At 40.3% G+C, this 22,982-nt stretch overlaps 2 protein-coding genes across 15 annotated transcripts in view; one reads left to right on the forward strand and one right to left on the reverse strand.

The window, feature by feature from the left end:
- Window positions 1-795: 795 nt before the first annotated feature.
- CCDC66 (coiled-coil domain containing 66) lies at window positions 796-22,690 on the forward strand. Of its 5 annotated transcripts, XR_009487865.1 has the most exons (20): window positions 812-890; window positions 1,733-1,797; window positions 2,557-2,579; window positions 3,435-3,852; window positions 4,697-4,832; window positions 5,003-5,106; window positions 6,055-6,173; window positions 6,934-7,110; window positions 7,878-8,009; window positions 10,849-11,099; window positions 11,471-11,555; window positions 12,362-12,523; window positions 13,945-14,092; window positions 14,521-14,643; window positions 15,166-15,644; window positions 16,590-16,627; window positions 16,898-17,163; window positions 17,597-17,724; window positions 20,927-21,057; window positions 22,295-22,690. XR_009487865.1 is itself a non-coding variant. In XM_059856413.1 (19 exons), the coding sequence occupies exons 1-19, from the start codon at window positions 880-882 to the stop codon at window positions 22,373-22,375; spliced, it is 2,946 nt and encodes a 981-aa protein (XP_059712396.1). In that variant the 5' UTR covers window positions 796-879; the 3' UTR covers window positions 22,376-22,690. The 5 variants fall into 5 exon arrangements, 2 of the variants coding, with proteins under 2 accessions (XP_059712396.1, XP_059712397.1); XM_059856413.1 differs by lacking the exon at window positions 20,927-21,057 and having other exon boundaries at window positions 796-890; XM_059856414.1 differs by lacking the exon at window positions 20,927-21,057 and having other exon boundaries at window positions 14,584-14,643.
- Window positions 9,007-22,982, reverse strand: part of TASOR (transcription activation suppressor) — a 39,057-nt gene continuing 25,081 nt past the window's right edge. Inside the window, exons 25-28 of one of the 10 annotated variants that reach the window (XR_009487863.1) lie at window positions 14,864-17,285; window positions 12,817-13,646; window positions 9,847-9,894; window positions 9,007-9,276 (exon numbers count right to left, since the gene is read on the reverse strand). The gene's annotated coding sequence lies outside the window, so the exon portion shown is untranslated. Of the gene's footprint in view, window positions 13,647-14,863; window positions 17,286-22,982 lie in introns of all 10 variants that reach the window. The other 9 variants (XR_009487862.1, XR_009487857.1, XR_009487861.1 and 6 more) reach the window with 9 other exon arrangements.

The following is a 22,982-nucleotide window of genomic DNA, read 5'->3' on the forward strand; positions in this document are numbered from 1 at the left end:
TACCCACACAACAGCAGTGCTCAATCTACGGCTCGGCAGCAGCGGGACGCAGAAACCGCCCCGGGACACGACAGGGACGGGACGGCTCCTACCGGGACACGGCTCCGCTGGCTCGCTGGGAGCTCCCCGGCCCCCGCTCCGGCCGGGCCCCGGGCAGCATCCCCCGGGCAGTATCCCCCGGGCAGTGCCCCGGCTCTCCCTGCTCGGCTGTCCCGGCTCTCCCTTCCCTGCCGCTCTCCCTTCCCTGCCGCTCCTCTCCGGACGGGACCGCGCGGCCGCCGCTCCCCGCGCCGTGCCACCCTCCACCTTCAGCCTCTCGCCCCTCTCCTACCTTGTCCGCTTTGCCCAAACCACACCAGAAAATAAATCAATAAAGAAAATGAAATACTGAAATGAAATGAAATGAAATGAAAATGCGAGCGAGCAGCCACCCCCCTTCCCGCGCAGCGCGGCCGCTCCGGGGGCAGCGGCCGGCTCGGACCCTCCCCACACGGATCTTCTGTCTCCCACCGCCCGCTCCTCGTTCCCCTGCTTTCCCTCCTCCCTCCGCAACTGCTCGAGGCCGGGGATAATCGCCCGGCAGTTGCTTCGCACCCTCAGCCGGGCTGCGAGACCCTATCCCCCAGGACGAAGGTGTGCGGGACTCCATCCCCCGGGACAGGCAGGAGCAGGACCCATCCCCGGCACTCCGGGCCCGGGGCTGTGCGGGACTCCATCTCCCAGCGCTCCCGGCCGCACCGCCCCGCAGTGCTGCGGGTGCCCATTGGCGGAGGCACTTCGCGGACAGCCAATTGGCCCGCGGCTCCTTCGACGGAGAGTGGAGCTGAGGGCTGGCGATGCTCGGGGCTCCGCGGAGCTCCGCGGCTGCCGGGCAGCGCCATGAACCTGGGGTAAGGAGCGAGCGGGGCCGGGCCGGGCGGGTCGCGGCTGTTCGGGGAGGGACGGGCCCAGCCCCGCGGGACGCGTCGGTCCCGAGCCGGGGCGCCCAGTGCCGCGCGGCCGAGAGAGCGGGAGCGATCTGCGGGACAGAGCCACGGGCCATCGACCCTTCCCGTGGGAGGGCCTCGGGACGGGCTCCGGGGTGCGATGCCCGGGACAGCGCGGAGCGGGGGCAACGCGCACCCCCGGCACAGGGCGGGCCGGGCCGGGCCCCGCTCACCGAAGTGCCCCGTTCTGAGGTGCCCCTTAGAAGGCTGCGTGCGAGCCCGAACTGCGCTGGGTTTTTTCATTGTTAACGTTTTATAATGAAATGTGAAGATAAAGCGGTGTTTGGAGCGCTTATCGTCACGTTAGGTTGTCCCAGCGCACGGAGGAAAGTAAGGCAGTTGGGAATTGACACTGCCACATTTTTCTCTTCTCCCAAACGCTTCTAACAGCGCTTGTTCCGCTTGTGAAGGTAAATTGTTGTGCATGGAAGCGCAACCAAAGGCTCTTTCCAGAATACAGCCCCGCTTTGTGATCAGCGCTGGCCTTCCGGGAGGCTTGGTTAGCGATTTGTGCAGCACCCAGTTTGTATTGTTGCATTATTAAATTCTTGAGGTGTATTGCTCTGTTTAATGATATAGAGTGGCACCTTTTTGTTGAAAGTAACTTCTCAAAATGTAGCTTGGGCTGTGAAAGACCATCTGGAACAACAGTAATTGTTCTTGTTATGAATGTTCAAATCTTACCATTATCAGATTACTTAATATTTCAGATTCCTCTCTCTCTCTCTCTCTGTCTCGTTTTGCAGAGATGGACTGAAGCTCGAAACTGAAGTGCTGGATGGAAAGCCTAGGCTAATTTTAGCTTCTTCTGGTATTTTTTTTAATTTAATCTTTAAAGCTTCTTGAAGTTAAACCTAATATCCAAGAGACATAAAACCCAGCTTTCCTGAAATATTTTTGAGATTAGGAAGAATGTTTGTGCATTGTTATTTATAAGTCCTCTCTCTCTCCAGCTTGATTCTCAACAGTAGGTTGATGATGAATTCTGAGTAGCCTGTGCACCAGGGAACAGCTGGCAAACAGTCTCCACTGCTTAGCCTGTCATTAAAATAAAAAGTTAACTGCTATTGTGTATCAACTGGCATAACTTGATGATAATTTCTGTAACTTTATAGCAGGTTACTTGCCAGGATAAAAGAGGCTTAATGACAGCTTAATTTACACAGCATGACATCATTAGAATCATGTTTTTAAAGCAGCTTCAGTATTTGTGGAAAACATTTTTAAATTCCAATAAGCAGTTTATTTAGGCCAAAACTCACTACTACCATCTGAGAGAATTATTTTCCAGTATAAGTGTTAATAAATTCTGTTCCTGTGATTTGTCAGACATATGTCTCTGCAATTAAATAAATTCCAACTTTGTGATTTGTCAGACATACATTGCTATACAAATCTACTTTTCCTAACCGTTCTGCATCGTCAGGGCAGATGGCATGGGAAAAGTGCTTTCCCCCTGATTTACAAAAATCAGATGACTATAATGTTTTACTAATTTCTCAAGATTGTTTTTCAGGGACAAGTTGTTAATAAATACTTCTTTCATATGTTTGTGTTTGTTTCCCAAAAGATAAATCAAAGCCTGCCATGAAGGTAAGTGTAAAATTTTTAGAACACACAAATTCATTATTTGTTAACAGAAAATTTGAGAAATTGAACTGTATAAATACTTGGAAACAATTATATTTATGAGAGAGAAATATGTGCTTATGAGTCTCTTTTAACTTGAGACATTCTGTTATTTCTCAGATTTATAATAGCTGTTCAAAAGGTTCAGAGTTTTGTGACTATTTTTACCTTTTCGAAATGCATTTGTTTCCTTGGCTAAGAAGTTAAAGCAGCAGAGGGAATCATCTAAATGAGAACTTTCAGAGCCTGAAAGGAATTCTGGTAAAATAGAGATCTGAAGTGTGTTTAATTTCAAGTTTGGTCATACAGGCTGTCTCTGAGTAAACTGCAATGGGTTGGTTTTGGGAAAGGAGAAAAAACAGAAAAAGGTCCCAATAGACAGGAAATAAATACAAGTTTGCACCAAGGACCTTGGAAAGAATAAAACTTAGTTCAGAATGGAATAATCAAGACTGAAATACTGCTGGCTGGATGGTGAAAACATGTACCTATGTGGAGCCAGGAAACACCTGTTCCCTATTCAGAAACACCAAAGTAAAGCAGAATTAATGCTTGTTAATTCTTTTAAATGTCATGCTACAGAAAGTTATTATTCATACTATTGTTTTGAAATACTCAAATTCAGGTGCTGTGTCCTCTTCCAAAGTTTTCCTGGTACTTGTGAAGATGTTTCATTAGCTTATACAGAGTTTCTACTGATGGAACAGGAAGGAAAAATGACACTTATTTTCCTTGTTGCTTCAATCTTGTTTTCATTTGTTACAAATACAATTTTTTTTTCCTTATTTAATAGATGGTGAAATCTTTTTGCTTTAACAGATGGGTAATAAAGCCAGAGCACCTAAACAGGCATTGAGAATAAAGCACTCTGGACTCATCTTGAGGGCAACACAAAATGCTTGTATCAAGCAGGAAAATTTAACAAAACCAAGGAGTGAATCAAGCTTATCAATGACAAAAGGTGAAAAACTGCAAGTTAATAAACACTCCTCACATGAAGCTGCAACTAAAAGTTACTCTTTGATTTTCCAAAGAGATAAGACAAAGAGATATCCTGATTCAGAGGATCCTAGTATTGTGAAAAACACTAAACACAAACCTCAAGCCCCACATGTATCAGCTGAAGACTTAAAAAGTTTGGTGTGTTTAACACAAGCACAGCTTCAACAGATTTTGATGATCGTTAAAGAAGGAAGAAGCATTTCTGAGACTCATGATGAAAAGCAAGAGGAAATGGGTAAGATACCAGCCATTGGATGCATTTGTTCCATGGAAACAGAGCAAAATGGGAAAGCTTAACTTGCAGTTGATAATTTCAGGTTATTTGCACATTGTAGAGATGTTACACTTAGGTTGGATGGTCTCAGACAAAATAGCATTTGCCATTATGGATGTGACATTGTTACTGTGAGAGCCAAGCATTTCAGAATTATCACAGTAAAAAAGATTGCTTGGTAGATTTCCAGTGTTCTGAAGAGCAAACCAGCAAGAAACATTGTCACAGTTCCATGCAAAATAAAAACCATTTTACTCTGGAGGAAAAACATAGAACTGCACTGTACCACCTCCCAAGGAGAAGGGCCGTTCTGGTTTGCAAAGACTTCAGGCCTTCCTCTGTGTCTCAAGAGCAGTTTTGCCATTTTCCTGTGGTCAAAGTTGGATTTGTGTCTTTTAGCCTTACTGGACTATTAGTGCTGAATAGTGTTTTTCTTTTCCCCTCCCCAGTTCTTACTCTCAGAAGTGTAAGAACTGTTGCTTATCTTCCTTTATTGCATCCTTGCTCCTGTTGGTTGATCTGTGGAAGGGGTCAGCTTTTGCACCAAGGATAAGACATCCTGCAATTGGTTAGAGTCCCAAACTCTGAGCCTTTAGCCAAGAGTAAGTGATTACTACATCTAGCATTTTAAAAATACCCTGTGAACGTCTAACTTATGTGCCTTAGCTATATAAGCAGGGCTGAAAACACTTTTGTTAAATTGTGGGGAATCTGCAAGCTTTTGCTGCTCTCAGAGTATTTATTCAAAGCTGAAGCAAGTTTAGTGGCTATATGTACATTTTTATATATTTATGTTCTACCACAGCTACTAATGAGGCACCAGAGGAAAATGTTCTAGCATCACTCCAAAAAGATTGTGAAGTGTCCCCGGTTCCAGATGAAGCAAACTCTGATTCAGGCAGGAAACAAGAAGCACATCCACAGCCAGGACAGAATGTTATGTAGGTACATTTGTGTTACTGTGTACAAAAATTGTGTCTCCAATAAAGATTCATATCATATGTTCTTAATAACATTAATATTGTTTATAAATACTAATTAAAAAGTTACCTCTAAAATTTAACAGATCAGCTTTCTAAATAAAAATCTTCCCCTCCTTTCTTTTCTCTAGAAAGGATTCATGGAAACCTGCTGACTTGTTTAGTACCTTGGGTGAAAGAGAAGGGGACAAAGCCTTATTGGAATTTAAAAAGGCCCAATGGAAGAAGGAATTAGGTATTTATGATGTATAAAATACATTTTTGATATATTTTTATTACACTCAGGATGCCAAGAAATTTGGTATTCCTTATGCCCTTTTAAATTTACTTAGATCAGTACAATTGCTACAAATTGAAAAGTAAATAATAAGTCTCCAAGAGAGATTAAGATTCTTGAATTTCAGAAGTTTATCCAAAGATTATAAATTCTTGCAAGAAACACTTCTCTGCCTATTCAGTATTATCTCAGATGTATTGTTATGCTTTGTATTTTAGGTGCTACTTGTCGGCAGTTTTGTCACATTCTGACAGTAATTGACAGCCATTATCATTAAAAAATTCATTTGTTTTTTAATGGGAACAGCATCACCTCAATCTACAAGCATGACTGAGTGTTTGATATTGCAATTTGACCTTGAGAGAGTTTCCAGTCCAGCCCCATCACCAATCAAGGGGAATCTCTGGAGGAATTGAAAACTGCTCAATACACTACTAAATTCATTCTGACAAATTAAGCTTTCTATGATTCACATGGAGGAGTGCTGTGTTTTGATTTGAAATTGGGTTTAGACCATTTGGTTTCAAGGTTTAATTCTGCATTGTCAGTAGCTTCCCTTATGGCTCCGTTGGCTTTAATAATATTAAAGTAGTTCAAGACTGATGTAACAAAATAGAGAGAGTTCATATACTTGGTTATTTGATGGTTTTCTCTGGGAAATTGTTACTCCAGTGTTTTTTAGTCTCTCTAGAGAGACTCCTCACTTACCTCTGCATCCGTGGGCAGATGCCCACTTTGCTCTTAAGAGCAAGGTCATGAATGATTGTTCAGACAGATAGGTGACATCTCTTGTGTCCATTTCACAGTCCAAGTGACAGGGAAGACATGCATTGCTGTCTTTTTTAATTTTTTTAACTGCTGAATGTTTGCAATAGGAACTCTAGTAAGAGTTTGGTTTTGTTTAAGATGAACAGGTAGCACTGAAGAAGAAGTTGAAAGAAACTCTGGAGGGAGAGGTGGGTTATTTCTGGGCAAAACTTGGCAGTAAGAAAATCCCTATAGTGGAAACACCTGACCCAGACCAGGTAAGACTGTCTATAAACAAAAGAGCACAGTTTCCACATCACTGTTGCAGAACAGTTTAACTTCTAATTCATAGAAGATTTTTTTTCTGTACAAATCCTCTAGAATCCAATATTGGGGGTGCTTTAAGCCTTCTCAGGGCATGAATTGCTGCAGCTCCCCAGACCACACTTACTTGTTGCTCCAGGTCATAACTTTTCAGCTTAAGATCTTTATAGGAGGAACAACTCTTTTCTGTCCCTCCATTTGGATTCCTGACTAGAAAGTATAAATCTTTTCTTGTTCTGCTTGAGGGAATAGTCTCAAATGTAATTCCTGGCTATATAATGATATATATTGATCATGAGCTCTCACATATATTTGATTGATTACATAACGAGCATAGCCACTATGACATCTTGCTTTGTAAAAAGCTGTAATTATGAAACCATCGTGTTAGGTAAATGCATTATACTCACAAGAGACTTCTCCAGTGAAAATTATTGCTGTTCAACAGAAGTTAGGGTTGCATCTGCTATCATTTCTTTCAGCAAAAGCAACTTGCACTTTTTTGTGGCACATTCAGCATTCCTAGCAAAGTTTTCACTCTGTCCTATAAGAATTTGTTTCAATCTACATAATTGATAAATAGTGGATATAAAAGATGCTTAGTTATAAATTTGGGTTGAGGTTCTAATGAACAGCAGCTTCTAGAAGTATAATTTTGTTAACAAACAAAACAGGTGAACTGAATAAGTCTTAGAATGGTCCCTTTGTTTGCAGACAGTGCTTCCAGCTGACTCAGTTTGTGGCACTGAGGAGAACTCTGCCTGTACAGCTGCTTTAGCCACAGAGGCTGATGGAGTTGCACTGAATGTTCCAAGAGCACCAGCTGGGCAGTCTTCTGATTTCAGTTCTTCTGACTTTCCAGCTGGCAATTGCACAGCATTGCCTTTCAGGGTAAGATCTTTAACTGTATGCAGGGTAGTTATACTTACTTATTAACAGTAAATGTTTGTCTCAATAAGTTCTTTTAAACCAGAAGAATTCCTTAGACCTTTTTGCTGTGAATAAATAACTTAGAATGGATGTTTACCAAAATATCAATGCTTTGAAGACAGCACTTCCTTCAAGGCTGATGTGAAGAACAGTACTAAAGGTGTGATATGCAGTATTAATTAGTTTTTAAGCATGTGGTGAAGAAATAGAGAAGTGGGAACCTATATAAAATAAATTATATTAATGGCAGAAGGTTCAAGAAGTAGGTCTTAAATTATGGCTGGTAGGCAGTGATTGAAGAGAGTTTGTCAGATGACATTGGAAGTTCTCAGTGCCACTGGAGCTTGTTAAAATAGTACAGAGATCCCTTAAGCAGAAACAGAAGAATGAAGGTGGCAGCTCCTTAATTTGAGACTGATCACTGCTAATTAGATTGTGGTGCTGAATCTGCCTGGAACACAGACTGAGCAGTGAACCACAGAAGAAAAAGGGATTTCTGTTCAGGATACAAATAAGTAGGGTTTTCTGAAGTGAGAGTAATATTCAGAATTCATCTTCCTATTAGCAGTCAGATACTTGCTACAGTTACAAAGTTACATCCTTTTACTGTGCTAGAGAAAGGCCCAGTTTTACTCACCAGCTGAAGGCAGAGCTTTCTGCCAAGTCCTTATTATGTGGCTAGAGAAACTACTTAATTTTTCGTAGAACTAGCAGTTATCTTATTTCAGGAAGGTGTGCCTCAGGAGCGACCTTTTACTGCTCTGAAACATGAGCAACAGAAGAAGTGGCTTGAAGAGTTGGACAAGCAGAAGGAAGAAGCTAAACTACGAAAATTAGAAGAAAAACTTAATTTATCAAAGGTATCGGTGGTTTAGAGAAGTCTTTCTCTATTTTTGTTTTAAGAAATAAAAAATGAAATTAATGAAATGGCAACAAAGATGGAATTTTGTGCAGCATGTCTAGGTTTTCACCATAAGGATGCCCTTACTGAGCACTGAGCCAGTGGCTGTTCAGTATTTCAGTGGTGTGTTAGAGCGCTTGCTGCAGGGATGGAGACAGTGGCAGCATCACCAAAAATTGGGGAGAAAATAAACTATATTTGAAGTGAGAGAGAATCAAGCATTACTTTATTTTCTGGCCCGGATGTGCCAAGGAAAATGTTCCAAACACACGGTTTTGAAGGATTTTCTCCCAAATTTCATACAGGCAAAACCCATAGAGATGCACTGTTTTTAAGTTAATTGGGCTAGAGTTGAGCAACCCCCATTATTCTCTTTCCCACTGGATCCTAATCTCCTTGCCTCCGGTGTTAATTAGATTTTCATTCTTACCAGATGTCTCCAATTCTGCCAAAGGCAGCATCGGAGGGTAAATGTTTTTTAGATGGCCACTAGTGTTTTGTTGATGTTCCGTTGATGGCCTTTATCTTTCTGGGTATCTTTGGGCTACTCCTAGTCTGTTGCTGTGTTCAGCCCATCTCCTTAGAGTGATGCTACATCTCCTAAAACTGAATGAAAGGAAGAAAATTCCTTTCCCCAAGGCCGAATCAAGCCTAACTAGAGAGACAAAATAAAAGTTTACAAGTAATATTGTTTCCAACAGTTGTCCTTTCTTTCTCTTTTCCACCATGTGTAGAAGCAAACTTGGGTGTGCAACATGGTGTAGAGACCATGGCTGGACACTTTGTAAAAAGAAAATTTGTGTAGCCTACAGGAGGTGAGAAAAGAGAAACTGAGGGCAATGCGCCACAGTGATGGCAAAATCCTGTTTCTAGAAATATTTTTTAATACACATACAGAGTCATGCAGCTATCAAAAAGTTTAAAAGCAAGTGTTATAAATAAGAAGCTTGACAATATTCAAGCAACAATCAATTTATTAATTAATATGGTAAAGTATGAGCAACACAGCGCTGGGTACAGTGGGGGAAGTTTTCCCTCCAACTGCACACTGATAGTTGGGGCTTGCAGGTATTTATAGGGGTACTCATAAGCTTTCTCAGCAGGTTCTATTCCCAATTTTTACTCGTCAGCAGTTTCTATTCACAATTTTATACACTAGTGTGATTTAGTTTTTCTCAGGATGTACATCCCGAAAGGAGTATCCCAGGTGGTGGTGGTTCAGTTTCCTAAAGAAGAAAAGAGTATTCCATAGGGTGAAGTCCAGTTTCCAGATGTGGGTCCACCTTTTGATTGTACGGGTTATAAATCTCCTAACAGTGATGTCCAGCTTCCCTTGGTCGAAACGATTAGTCCTTGAGTTGATGTACATGTTCCTTTCTCAAGCTGCATGTTTCCTTTTTATATATTCTAATGCTATAGTTTCAAAGATCCTTACTACAAGCAGTATTCTAAAATTATACTTCAGAAGGTTATTATTGCAAAACTCTTTAAGGCTTAACTACAAGCACAAAGTTCCTGTCAAAAAGCAACATCCTTAAAGCTTTAATTCAAATGCTCCTAAATCAACTTAAGACTTATGAAGTTTAATTGCAAGCAAAGGATAGGTTCAAAGGCCTTCTTCCATGCTTTATTTTTCTCAGTTATTATTAGAATTCGTCTTTATAACTGTCCCACAGTCAGTTTCCACACTATTACAATCACAAACGCACACATTGCCTGTATATACCTGACACAAAACACAGCTTTGTATTTCACACAAGTACTTTACCAGAAAGTATGGAAGAAAATAGCCTTACCTTTCTTTAGCCTCCAGAGCCAGCCTTGCTGCCCAGGTGGTTACAGACCTGCACACAACACAAGCCTTGTCTTTTCCTGAGTTGCTGAGGGCATCAGGCTTCCTTTGTAAACCGAGTTTTTAACTGTGAAGGGAACACAGCTGGGATATGTTCCTTCATTAGCTGCCTTGTTAATTGGGTAGGTGTGCTGTGGAAGGAGGACTGCAGTCACCAGGGAGTGACCCTTTCCTTTTTTTCATGAAGAGGTAGTAGCAGTATGTTAGTGCTGACCAGGTGTTAGTGTTCAGAATGATTATATGCAGGTGCTTTTATTAAAGAGCTCTGGGTGTCAGGGGTACAGACCCAAATCTGACTCCAACATGGGTTTGGGATGAACATGTTTTTATACCCTTATTGTTATATAACTACATATTAATTGTTGAATTTATATTGTTCTATTGTATACATTGATCTCAGCCAAGCATTCTTGTAATTTCCGTCAAACCCCCCAAACATTGTTTCTCATGATTCCTGTTACGATGAAACAATAATTATATCCAATTACCAAACAATCATCACACTTAACAATCATCATTTATCATGCAACAATCCTATCATTTATCATAGTCATTAAATGATTAAAAAGGTGCAGTTTCACATGATCCAGTAAAGCCAAACATTTTCCCAGGGCTTACCGAGCCCAGCCTTTCTTTCCAACTCCCCTGAATATCCCATGATTTTACAAACATTTTATCCCTATACTATCACAGGTATGGATCAGCATTATAATCTGTGATTTGACTTGCATTTTAATTGTCTTCTCACTTAAGGAATTTTTAATTGTCTTCTCACTTAAGGAATTAACTGCTGTCTGCATTGTAGCTTTTCAAATGTTCCTGCTGTACAAAATGTGCATTGTCTGTTTTATTAACCACACTTCACACTTTACAGACAGTGTAACTAAATGCTTTTTCTTTTTTTTAATTTTCTTTTTTTGTTGTTGTTTGCCTGATACTTATTTAGGCAGAAGAGCATGACAGATGGGAAATGCATTTTGATTCTTTTAAGAACCACTTTAATGCTAATGCACAACACCCCTTGAATGGAATGCACAGACAGCCTGAAAGTCTTTCCTTGTCACCTGACCCCAAGGACCCGACTGCTTTCATTCACCCTGTGTCCCCTGCAGCTTTAGGCAACCTCATGCCCTCACAGATGGGAACTGCAGAAAAAGCTGCTAAAAATGGTGCTTTGGAGCAAAGTCAGAGAGCCAGGTGAGTGAGCTTTGTAAGGGTAATTATTTTCCCAGCCAGTACATTTATGGTACCGCCTCAGAAAAAAAAAAAAAAAGAATAATAAATTCCATTACATTCATTTGGCTTTTGTTTTTTTTTTTTTTAAATACCTGTTGTTTCACTGCTGAAAGACACAAGTGCTGCCAATGTTTACTAATGAAATTTACTGCAAATAATCTTAAGTTGTTGCTTAATGAAAAGGATTTCCTAATCTATGAATTAATTTATATATTAACTTATAATTAACAGAATAACCTCATTATGAAAATGCAACCTAACTGATTCTAATTAGGGAAGGCTTAAGGACTATTTTTTCATGATTAGAAACACTGACGTGTCCCTTTGTTCAGTTTCCTCCGTTCCATGACGGCTCTGCTGGACCCTGCACAGATTGAGGAGAGGGACAGGAGGCGGCAGAAGCAGTTGGAACATCAGGTACACTTGGGTGTTAAAGCCTCACAATTATTTAATAAGCAGGAAGGATGAAAGGTAATGTCTCATGAATAAAGCATGACATTTAATACCAGAACCCGGGGAGGCACTTGACTTTTACACTGTAGATGACACGTGCATTGTTTGGCAGTATTTCCTTCAGTCAGCCTCTACAATTCTCTTTCAATATTTGCACGAGATTATTGCACTTCTGTTGCTGAGTCCCTGCCTCAAAAAAGGTACAGTTCAGTCCTTAGAGCTCTAGCAGGTTTGTGTGCATTTTCCTTCAGTCTCCACTGTTATAAGGAGGAGAAATCTGATATTTACAGATTCCCACTCCATGAACCTTTAGTTTTTTATCTACTTCACTGACATTTACCTAACCTCTGTGGCACCCTAACAATGTGTGTCTCTGTGCTGGTGTTTCTAGCACAGTGTGAAGAAGTCTCAATATAAATGTAGAGACTGTTCTGATCACACTGTTACTCTGCTGGATCAAACTCCTGGATTACCAGGAGCTTTTTCACCAGTAAGGTGAAAATCAGACGTTCATCTCTTTACAAGAAAAAATAAGTATCTTCTAAAACGTAAAAAGCTCCTTTTTTCTATCTGAGTATTTCAGACTGCTCAGTTGGGCTGGTGGTTTTCCAGAAACAAAACGATGAGTGTTTGAAATACATTGTCTTTGTGTTTTTTTTCACTTGTCCAAATCCAATCCTACACATATACAAAAATACATTAATAAATACCTTACAATATGTTAATGTTGTATCTTTTACTTTGTCCTTTTTTTTTTCTGATCCTGCCAGAAAGCAATAATGGCTCAGGTGGAAGAAAAACGGAAGCAGAAACAACTGGAGGAAGAGCAGAGAAAATGGCAAGAGCAGCAGGAAGAGCTGCGCCTGGCACGAGAAAAAGCACAACTGCAGAAGCAGTTTGAAGAAGAAATGCTGAAACAAAAACAAAAGGAGGTGGGGCTTGCATTATCTTCGTGCAGATAGTCAGTGGTAACACTGAATTTTGAGGAAAATAGTTCTTGTCCCTCACTTGGAAAATTTTGCTCATCATTTTGAAAATGAAAACTATCCAAAATGTAGACTTTCTTAATAAATACACAATACCATGTAAGAATAAGGCCAGATTCTTTTTTTGAACAAGGGCCTTTTCATTAAGAGAAATTATAAGAACTGGCAAAACCAGAAATGTAGTTGTAAATAGCACAGAAACATCCATTTTAACATGCAAATTTAAAATTAAAAAACACCTCGAACTATGTGGTCCAATTCTTGTTATTGGTAACTTGATGCTTTTAAGGTGCTTCAGTACCATGAAGTTCATCCAAGGGTATGTGCTTTCAGTCTGAATGAAAGACTTCTTAGGATATAGTCTGAAAAAGGCATTTTAAGAGTCATTCAAGTTCTCCATCTTTCCCTTGCATAGCTGTTGCTGAGCTTTACACAGTGCTTTCATATAAAAGTTAAACCAAAGGTATGTTTTTACCTTTGGTAAATACAGATTTTGCATTTCTATCTCTCCTTTAACCCCTGTGAAAGGTCAAACACTTATCTGATGTTTCATTCTTCCTTTTGGAACAGCAGAGCTATTACTGTTTGTTTCCTCTTTGGAACAGTAGCAGATTCCATGGTGTCATAAGACAAGGTGATTCCACAAACAGTCTTCTCCAAAGCCTGCAGAAATGTGGATTCCTGATTTCTCTGCATTTTCTGGAAGGAAGTGTGGCATCTGCCTGTAGATGCTTGAACAGACTGGTTCAACATGGGGAAAGTCATCCTCTGTAATTGCTCAGCTCCTTTGGTGTCACAGCACCAGTTGTTCTTTCCAACTGCAAATGCAGGAGGGAGCGGGATCAGCTCCTAATAACACCTGGGAAATGAGATTTTCCTTGGCCCAGTCTCCTGCACCTTGAACCCCTGAGTCAGGGAACTGCAACCCCCTGACATTTGCTGGGGAGCTTTTACTGTCTCCTTCCTGTGCAAGTAGGAGTAAGATGGGGTTTATTACTTTTATTTGGGCTCCTTTCATTTCATTAAACCATGGTACAGGAAGTGACAGATAGCTGACATCAGATGGCATCTAGAAAAAGAGGAATTTATTATAAGGGAAATAGATATCCAGATAACTTGGAGGATATAAATGCTCATTTATAAATGCTAAGATATTCCATTAGTACAGCAGAGTTTCTGAACTTATAATCATAGAAATTACAGGTTACATACTGTATTTACTCAACTAGTTTTAGTTTTGAAAAAAAATACTTTCCCTAAATAAAAATACATATAAACCTTGAGAATTATATGGTCATTCATTAAATAATCCAATTGACTTTATTCTCAAAATAAATAATCACATATTTACCCTTTTTTTTTTTAAGGAACTTGTAACCCTTAAAGCCAAAGAGCTTTATCAGACAATGGAGAAAGCTCAGGAATTAACCCAGGGATCAAAACAAGACCAGCACATTCCAGACTTGGCTCAGAAGGCACATGACATTTCAGAACTTCAGAACAGTCTTGGTGGTGGCAAGTATAAATCTCACACTCAGTTTCCCTGTTCTTTTGGTGGTTGAAAGCAAGTTGTTTCTGGGATTGGGGTGGTTTTTTTTTGTTTTTGTTTCCCTGTCTGAATTTGGGTCACAAACCAAATTTCATTACAATTTATTTACCTTTCAAACAAATCTAAGTGTTAACTCCTATGAAGAATATTGTGTTTTAGTAAGTTTCAAATACTGTATTACATAAAGGAAGAAATGCAGAGCTGTTGGCAGGAATGCACAGGAATGTTCAGACCTGTGTGCTGTCAGATTTCCCGTGGAAAAGGGAGAGCATTGGCATTTGGACCAGAGTTCTCAGTATTGCTTTGAGCTCTAAACCACAACTTTCTGATAACTCTGTAGCATAGTTTAAATTGAACATGGGTTACTAAATGGAACAACTCTACCCCTTTTCAGGTGACACAGAGTTTGACAACTGTAATTCTGGCATTTCAGCACAAAGTATTGATTTCCCTGCAGGTGTGGAGAGCCCCCCTGAGCTGCAGGCCTCCCCTCGGAAGGACACAGCGGTGCAGACAGGTACAGAGCCACACCTGAGTTACTCTGGGACCTCCACACAGGTGGGGGGGCTTGTTTGTGAAACTGAGCCAAATCACTGACACTCCCAGGGAATAAAGCTAGAGAGAGATACTTGCACAGACACAGTCATGTTGGTGTGTCACAGTGTACCACCCTATTCCTCTATTTATCACTATTTATTCTTCTAAATAAATGATATTTCTGTATAGTTGTTACTTACCAGTTACAAATCCCATAGTCTGGAATACTGTGTCAGCTTAGGGTCACAAGCCACATAGGTCCAAATTTTTAAGGTAACTTGATTTGGTTCTCCAGGCTTCTGTGTTTTATCCCTTCGTCACTGAGTTTGCTTCTACAGGTCCTATCTGTCTTCCACAGAAAAAAAGAATAAAAAAGCATTGTAAAACTGTAGCAACCATTTTTAAAATAAAATAAGTAATGGTAGATTGATACATATACAAAAGCCAACCACGTAATTTGAATAGCTCAGACTTGGAGTTAAAATACAATTTTTTTTTTTAGATTGCTTTAATCCTTCAGCATACATAGAGTCAGCTGAGGAAAGAACTGCATGTTGTGAATCGCCTGATATTTCCATAGAATATAAAGAAATGTCTAACAGCAAAAAATACCAGAAGGAAATGCAGTATATGGATAAAAATAAACTTCCAGGAAAAGGGACTGGTGGTATTTACAGTGATCTATATGAGCAATATGCAAGAAAAGAAAGGCACATTAAATCTTCGGAAAAATACAGCAAAAGACCTGACTGGAACATAAACAAGCCTGGGAAAAGATTCATTCCAGCCTCAGAAAGGTACCCCAAAGCTCTGCAGAGACAGAGGGAGGAGAACAAGGTGCGCCGCCAAATGGAGCTGCTGCAGCTGGTGGAAAGGAACAGCCCCGGGCAGCTCAGTGCACGAAGGGGGGGGCACTCAGCCAGGTCCCTCTCACCCCGGGAAGAAGCAGCTGGGAAGAGTAAGGGCCACAGAGGCAGAAAGGTGGGTCACTGTCTGGCCTTTGAGAACAATGGTGTGTTTTAAAAACTTTTGTTCCTCACAGTTTTACTTGGGTGGGAATTCAGTTATGTAACTAGAGCATTGAAATTCTCCTATTGCTCATCCTTATGTCAGCACTCTGATATTCAGGAGCAGGAGAACATACTCAGATTTTGTGACTGAGTTTTTACTGTTATTTCAGTCTTCCAAAGTGTTGATTCCTTTTCATTTGCTCACTAACGCTGATTCATGATGTAAACAGAGAGCTTAAATGCAAGCAGTGTGCAGGACACAGTGACATCACTGACTTGCTCTCTTTTGTCCAGTCATTGTGTTGTGCTGACAGGTGAGGTACAGCAGCACCTGCTCAAAAAAACAATGTTTATTTCTGCAAAGAATATGGATTACTGAGGATGTACTCCAGTGCCACAGAAATGCATTCTTCTTAGTGGAGTCATTCTCCATTTGCAGTATTTTATCAGTAGAGCTTGTGGCTGGAAAAAAATCTTTTAAAGAAAATACTATCAAATATATTTTTAGCTTCTCTCTTGCTCACTCTCTATATCTCTAACTTGTTCACTCTCTGTGTGCAATAAACACCTCACTTTCTCACACTTCAAATAACAAAATTCTGGACATTTCCTTTAATATCTTGGATTGAACCTTTCAGGTTTATAAATTCCTATGTTCCAAGGACAGGGAAATAGACATGATTTTTTTGATTGTACTTAGAGCTGCCAAATTCAGAAAATTGTAATGTGTTGATTTATTTCATGGGCACTACAAGTCTCTTATATGCAAAGCTTGGATAAATACCTTTCTCCTGAACCCAAGTCAAACAAGTCCTTTTAGAATTTCAGAATAAACTTCATCTGAAAAATCAAAGCTTTTAGTATAAAAAACATGGAGACTTTTGTTTTACTTTTGACTTTTTTGGTTTTCTCCTAGGAAGAAAAATTTCATAAGAATCACTTGAATGAAGAAAGGTACGTCAGTACTCTGCATTAGTAAAATGTAGGAATACATTATTACAGAAATGCACGTGCTTTTCTTTCCTGATTTTTTTTTTAAAGAATTTAGATACATCTAATAGTCTATTATTAAAGAAAGACAAGACCATACAGATTGCAGGTATAAAAGCAGAATAAATAAACAAAAATCGTGTCCTTCAAAGATTCTTAGTCTCTGTTATTTGAGAAAATCACATTACTGAAGTATTGTTTGAGCTTTTTTCTAACTTCAATTGTTCCATACAGATCTGAATCACCACCTGTTCCAGCAGTTAGGAACAGATTACTCCAAGTACAACAAAGACAGATGCAGGCTCCTCATTTCCTGCTGTGTAAGGAGCTGGGTGGGAGCGAGCAGGACGCCCCGGCAGCCTCGCAGCAGAGGAGCTCCCCCGCCGCCGCCCCCCCGAGCCCGCCCTGGGCGCGCTTCGTGCCCTACGTGCGCACACGGGAGGTTTTCTGCCTCCCCCCGGAGGCACCGCCGAGCCGGCCCTCGACACAGCACACCCACGGTACTGACAGCATCCCGGAGGGCAGAAACCTCACCTTGCAGTGCTGCTGCTTGAGCCACTCTGTTAGTTGCTTTTTACTGTTGTGCAGTAACCTCTCGATGTCACAGCAGTGCACAGAAAGGCTGTGCAACCAAATTAGAGTCGGTATTAAAAACAAAATCAAACCACAAAGTTTTAAAAAATCAGAAAAGCAACAAATATGTTATCAATTTTTGTTTGTTTACCTTTCATGAAGTATGACTGCAATTTCTTGCTTTACTGTTCAGAGATTGGGGTTTAGGAATCTAAGTGTTGTTTGATTTACAAATAGAGATTATAATCTCAATAGCAACCAACCCCGAATTTTAATAAACTTTCAAAATCTGCTGCTTCAAAATTAAAAGAAAATTAATAAAGAGTTTTATTAACTGATTTGATATACATTTACTTTTAGATTCTTACCAAATGCCACGACAGATTTTTAGCTCAGATCATGTTCGAGATCCTCTTCTAAATCCTGATGCAGTTACAATCAGAGAGAGACAACAAGAAATTCTCAAAGGATTGTCAAAATTACGACAGGTAAGCAAAAATTTATTGGATAATTGTGCATGTGTGTGTGTGTATATATGTGTGTGTGTATATATATATATATATATATACTGAAGTAAAAATTATCAGTATCTTTAATTCTGTTTCCATAATTTAATTTATATTTTGGTCCCTGTCTTGTACTTTTGTTCCGTTTTACTAATTTTGTTTTTCACGTGTTGCTTCCATCTTTGGACAGTCCTTAGAGAGAGAATATGGTCTCCTTTGTCCTTAAATCAGCTATGAAACAGTGAAGGGCCTGAGCAAAGTGGAAACCAAGAGAAATTACTTTGTTTGGTGTCCCGGTTTCTATGATTAGGGTTGTTTGTAAAGAATGTATCAGTTTCAAAGGAACAGAGTTTTAACACAGTACTAGAACCTTGTTAATGAGGTTTCTCCTGTGCTGTTCCCAGGTTAGGACAGAACAGTGGGGTTGGTGGGGTGGTCTCGTCTCAGGCCTGGAAAAATAGTGGAATTTGCAAACTGGAAGTATGAACACTTAAAAAATCCTTCCAAGACAGCTGCTACTTGTTAACATGTAAAAAGCAAACTCAGGATCTGTCAATCAGCCAGGTTTTCTGAAAAGAAAATGAAAATTAGCTTGATGCCACAGACACACGAGCTCCTGAGCTAAAAGGCTGTGTGTGTTAGTGTACATTGCTCTCTGTATCAGGCACTGGTGATGGCAATGGTTATCAAAGCCTGAGTGATTTGGGTACTGCACCTGTTGGCAGCAAGGTGTGGCCACGGCCTCTGAAGCCACAAGTCTGGACATGCACATGAGTACTTCTCTTTTATGCTCCTAAGTGGCCTGACAGGACTGCAAGGCAAAAAAATATTTACTTCAGGCTTGCCTTTGCATTGTGAGGAACCTGAAAATAAACATATACCAGTATCTTCCCCTGATTTTGAATGGGTCCAAACTAAATGTACCTTATTGCTAGCAACAGGATTTTTCTCTGCCTTCAGAGATGAAAATTTCATAAATAATCAAAGGGAAGAAAATCTGACAGTGAAGCACAACAAAATTAACAGCAGTTGAGACTATTGCTTATCTGTTGTGCTTTAGAAAGACAGAAGCACTGCCATGTACACTGTGAGAAACAAAGCCCACTCTTAAATTTTTAAGCGTTTCAATAAATTATAATAAGGGATAATTATAAAGCAAAAATTCCAGGCCTGGGTGCATGGCAAAGCTAGTGGCACACCCACTTCCTCAGCTTACAGTCTTTTATCCTGTTACAGTTGAATTACTTCCTCAAATGCCTGCAAATTTATTTTGAGTTTATTGACTACAATCTCACTTAAAATTTTTGCAGTGCTTGCACAATTCAGTAGTGCAAATGTCAGCAGTCTAGGGTGGTCTTTGGATGCCACTTTTAGGCTTGGTAGTTTTCCTTTTAGGGTCTTTGCTGTCCACTTTATGCTGTCCACAATGAACACTTTGCAATGGCCAGCATATCTGAAACGACGTCTTTCGCAAGGCTGCTTACATCTTGTGAAAGCCTTGCTTTCCCTGGCACACTGCCCACAAATGATTACAAATGTTATCATACTTCAAAAGCAGTCTAAAACTTTCAATAATTATTTGCAAACAATTACAATTTAATAATTAAAGCAAATAAATTGTAGCAAAAGCCAACTACTACAGAGCCATTTATAATACACCCACAGTCCTTCAGTGGTAGGTAAACTCCTAGTGCAAAAAAAGGCTCATGACTCTCCCCAGGTCAGTAAGAAGAGTTGTGACCCAAGAACACTGAAAGGCTGCCAGTTTCTAACAGCTTCTACATTGGTTTCACTGGATCTGGTCTTCCTCACTGCTCATTAACATCTTTGTTAAATATCTGCAGCTTTTAAGCATTTTGGTTTCTGAACCAAAGGAATCTCCTCCGCAGCAGGTACTGCAAAGACACCTTTACTGCTGCCAGCAGCATGCAGGGGGTCAGCACACCCATCTGCACATCCTAACATTGTTCATTTCACACCAGCTTTTATACAAATCTGACACCAATCCCTGCCACTTACTTATCTTGGAGTCCCAGACCTGGGGGTTGGGGCCTTACATAACTTGTGGTTTTCTTATCTTCAGCTTACAAATACAACACACCATTCCAGTCTAACAAACACAAATAACTACATCTTCCTTTATGACACAGAGATCTTCATGTTAGACTTATGGGCCACCTATACCTATTTCACTGAGTACTCTCTAGTTCCATATCTGTTCTAGCAGAACCTATGACTTTGCATCTTCCGTTTTCTGCTGGTACTTTGGGAGTTTTCCACCCGTTATCACTTTCAGCTGGCCAGGGCTAGGTCCTTGTTTGGGAAGCAGTTACAGTTATCACTCCTAGCATAGGGTGGGTCCCTCCTTGGGAAGCAGTTCCAGTTTGCAGTAGCCAGCCCCTCAGTCCTACTGGTTCACCTTGCTGAGACAAGTCCATGTTCTGTATTTCACTTCACTTACCAGTGGCATTTTGTTTAAGAGTGAAGCCAGATTCAAGGTACAGCTTGATCCCTGTGCTTGCTGAGGCTACAAAAACCCTGATTATGTAAACAGGTTAAAGTTGGCAAGCTCAGAGAAGCCACATGAACTTACAGTCAGTTTTGCAGTGGCTAAAAAGTAACAGGTTAATGTTGCAGTAGATTTGGTTCTGCAAGAGAGTTAACTTAAAACATGTGGAGTTCCTTTTTAAATACCCTGCCAGCTGCAGAAGGCATTTAGGACATGAGCTGTTCCATTTCAGTATACCTTGTATACCAAAGTATTGTACTCCTCCTGATGTACAGATGACACCTGTTTTGCTTCAGTTATTTCACTGAGAAAGTATGAATAGTGCAGGATTTTGTCTGAAATACAAAAAGCTGAGTTTTCTGTTTCAGAAGATAATCTAGTCTTGTTCTTTTACATTTATATATACATATACAGAGGGGCTTTATAGTTTCAGACTACATACATACCTACCTATATTTACAACATATTTAGCCATTGTTTTGTTTGGGGAAATTCATGTAATAGTCACAATTTCGACCGGTCTTTAGTCTTTGATCTCCGCACTGAGGCCGTGGTAAATGCAGCTGGGCTGGTGCAGTTAGAGCCCAGTGGGACTGGCTGACCCAGGGAAAAGAGGGAGGGTGAGTTCTGTCACTGCATTTGCTACAAGACAGCAAATCTCTTCCTGTGTCTCAGGTCACAGCAGGTATAGGAGCTAGCAACAGACTCTCTTTCCTCACTGAAATCACAAGTCAGTGGATAAGCTGAGCAAAGTGAATTATTTGTGAAAAAGAAGGGACAAAGTTTAAGAAAGGACTCGCCCCCAGGTCAGTACTACCAGAGGACCCCATTGTTCCTGAGGCAGCAGCACTGCCAAGGGCTGCAGGTGACAATGGCTGGGTGGGGACACACCCCCACGGCTCCCTGGGGAGGTATTTCCCACTGCTGAGCACCCTTCCAGCACCTGTGCAACCCTCGTGATAAACACTCAGCTGCCAGCTTCCAGGGTTATTTGTTCCTCAGCTCTTGGTTTATTTAGGGCAGTTTATTTTATAACTTGGTTTTGTGATGTGCTTCTAAATGCAAAAAATGCTCTGTAAAAATACTATGAGACTGAAAACACTGACCCGTTAATAGAAATAAGCAGATCCTGTTGATTAATTAGAAAGCAATTCATCAAGTGATTGAAAGTAGGCAGCTGCTGCCTTAGAAGGAGCCAAAGTGAAGTCTTGCAGGCTGCTTTGCTGACTTTCCTTTGGTGCCACCAGGAATCTGTGTCTAAATTGCTCTAGGAGCTGCTGCCTTGCATTAGGTCTGTGCTGAGCTGTGCCAGCAGCCTGTAACTCTTATCTTTGAGAAAGGCCTTGTAACTCCTGAGAAAAATAATTTTTTCTTTTTTTAAAAAAACAAACTTCTGTGGTATCAAATTATTTCTGACAAGTCTGAAATAGATGGAGAGCCAGGGGCCAGATGTATCAATATATATGACCCTGTTAATTACAGTAAAAAACCTTATTTTTAATTTATACTTGTCATAGTTCTATCATGTATGACTTGATAGACAGGGATACATTTCCAGGAGGTTTTCTTGTGACAGGTTTTCTCTATCATCAGTACTTCCAAGCACCATTGGCACAGCAGGAAGGAACCTTGAACCTTCTGACAGGTGTCTGTGTCTCCTGGAATGTCAGACAAGGCTAAAAGCCAATGCCCATCAGGGTTTTGGGTTCTGCTTCATTCAGGAATTCACTACAATACTGCAAATGCAGAGACAGTGCACAAAGGGATGAGAAAGTTCCATTTCATGTAGTGGAAAAGTCATTTTTCCCTCTGCATGGTCATCCCTGGAAACTGGCCTGGCTTCCACTCCAGACACACTTGGAAGGCTGATGTAGAAGTTCCCTCTTCCCTGACTCTCTGAGGCTTTACTGTTTTTTTCTGAAGTTGTGTACTTAAAAACCACTGGGCCTGAACAAGGAAATTGTTTTCAACTATGAAACAATGATGCTACATTGGTTCAGGCTGCCTGAGAAGACAGAACATTCACATTTGTATTTATTTCAGGGCCTCCTGCAGAAGCAGAAGGAGTTGGAGAACACTCTGATTCCCATTGTAGCTCAAGAGAACTTCATGCCACCGTTCTGAGAGGGGCATATGAATGTTCTGAATCCTCAATATGGAAATGCACAGCACTTTCTACTGTAATTAATTACAAACCACCTCTAGCTTTTTTATGAAAATTAAATTATGAGAATTTTGATAGCCTACATGGTCACATTACATTTTATATTGAAGATAATTTAGACTCATGATGGTTTGTCTGTTTAGAATGATTTTCCTGCTACTTGAAGACAAGTGTCAATTTAATATAAACCACCAAAAACCATGAAAGTGAACTGTTACATGGGTTTTTGTAGAACTCAGTGTGAGAATTTTGATAAATAAAAAGATTAAGATGTATTCTGAATGGCTTTACTTATCTTTGTTGGTATTTTTAACTATACAAAACTGCCTGTATTTCAATATTCAGCCACCTTTCAGCCTTATACTGTGAATACCAACTCAAGTACTGGCAGGTTCTAAGACCACAGTTCATCACACAGTCTGGTACAATTCACTGATAAAAGGGAGTTCTTTTTTTTTCAGAAAAATTACTTGCAGGGAGGGTAGGAAGTTTTACACTAGTCTGGTACTGGTTCTTAACTTGAATAAATCAATCCACTGATTATAGAGGGAAAGAATCAACTTTAGG

This window comes from Haemorhous mexicanus, chromosome 11 (genome assembly GCF_027477595.1).
Source record: "Haemorhous mexicanus isolate bHaeMex1 chromosome 11, bHaeMex1.pri, whole genome shotgun sequence".
Classification (NCBI taxonomy): Eukaryota; Metazoa; Chordata; class Aves; order Passeriformes; family Fringillidae; genus Haemorhous; species Haemorhous mexicanus.

Excerpts from the sequence above, each read along its gene's own strand:
- CCDC66 (XM_059856413.1), top strand. Across the intron at positions 3,853-4,696 it reads TGAAAAGCAAGAGGAAATGG|CTACTAATGAGGCACCAGAG; the intron begins GTAAGATACCAG and ends GTTCTACCACAG. Across the intron at positions 12,524-13,944 it reads TGAAACAAAAACAAAAGGAG|GAACTTGTAACCCTTAAAGC; the intron begins GTGGGGCTTGCA and ends TTTTTTTTTAAG.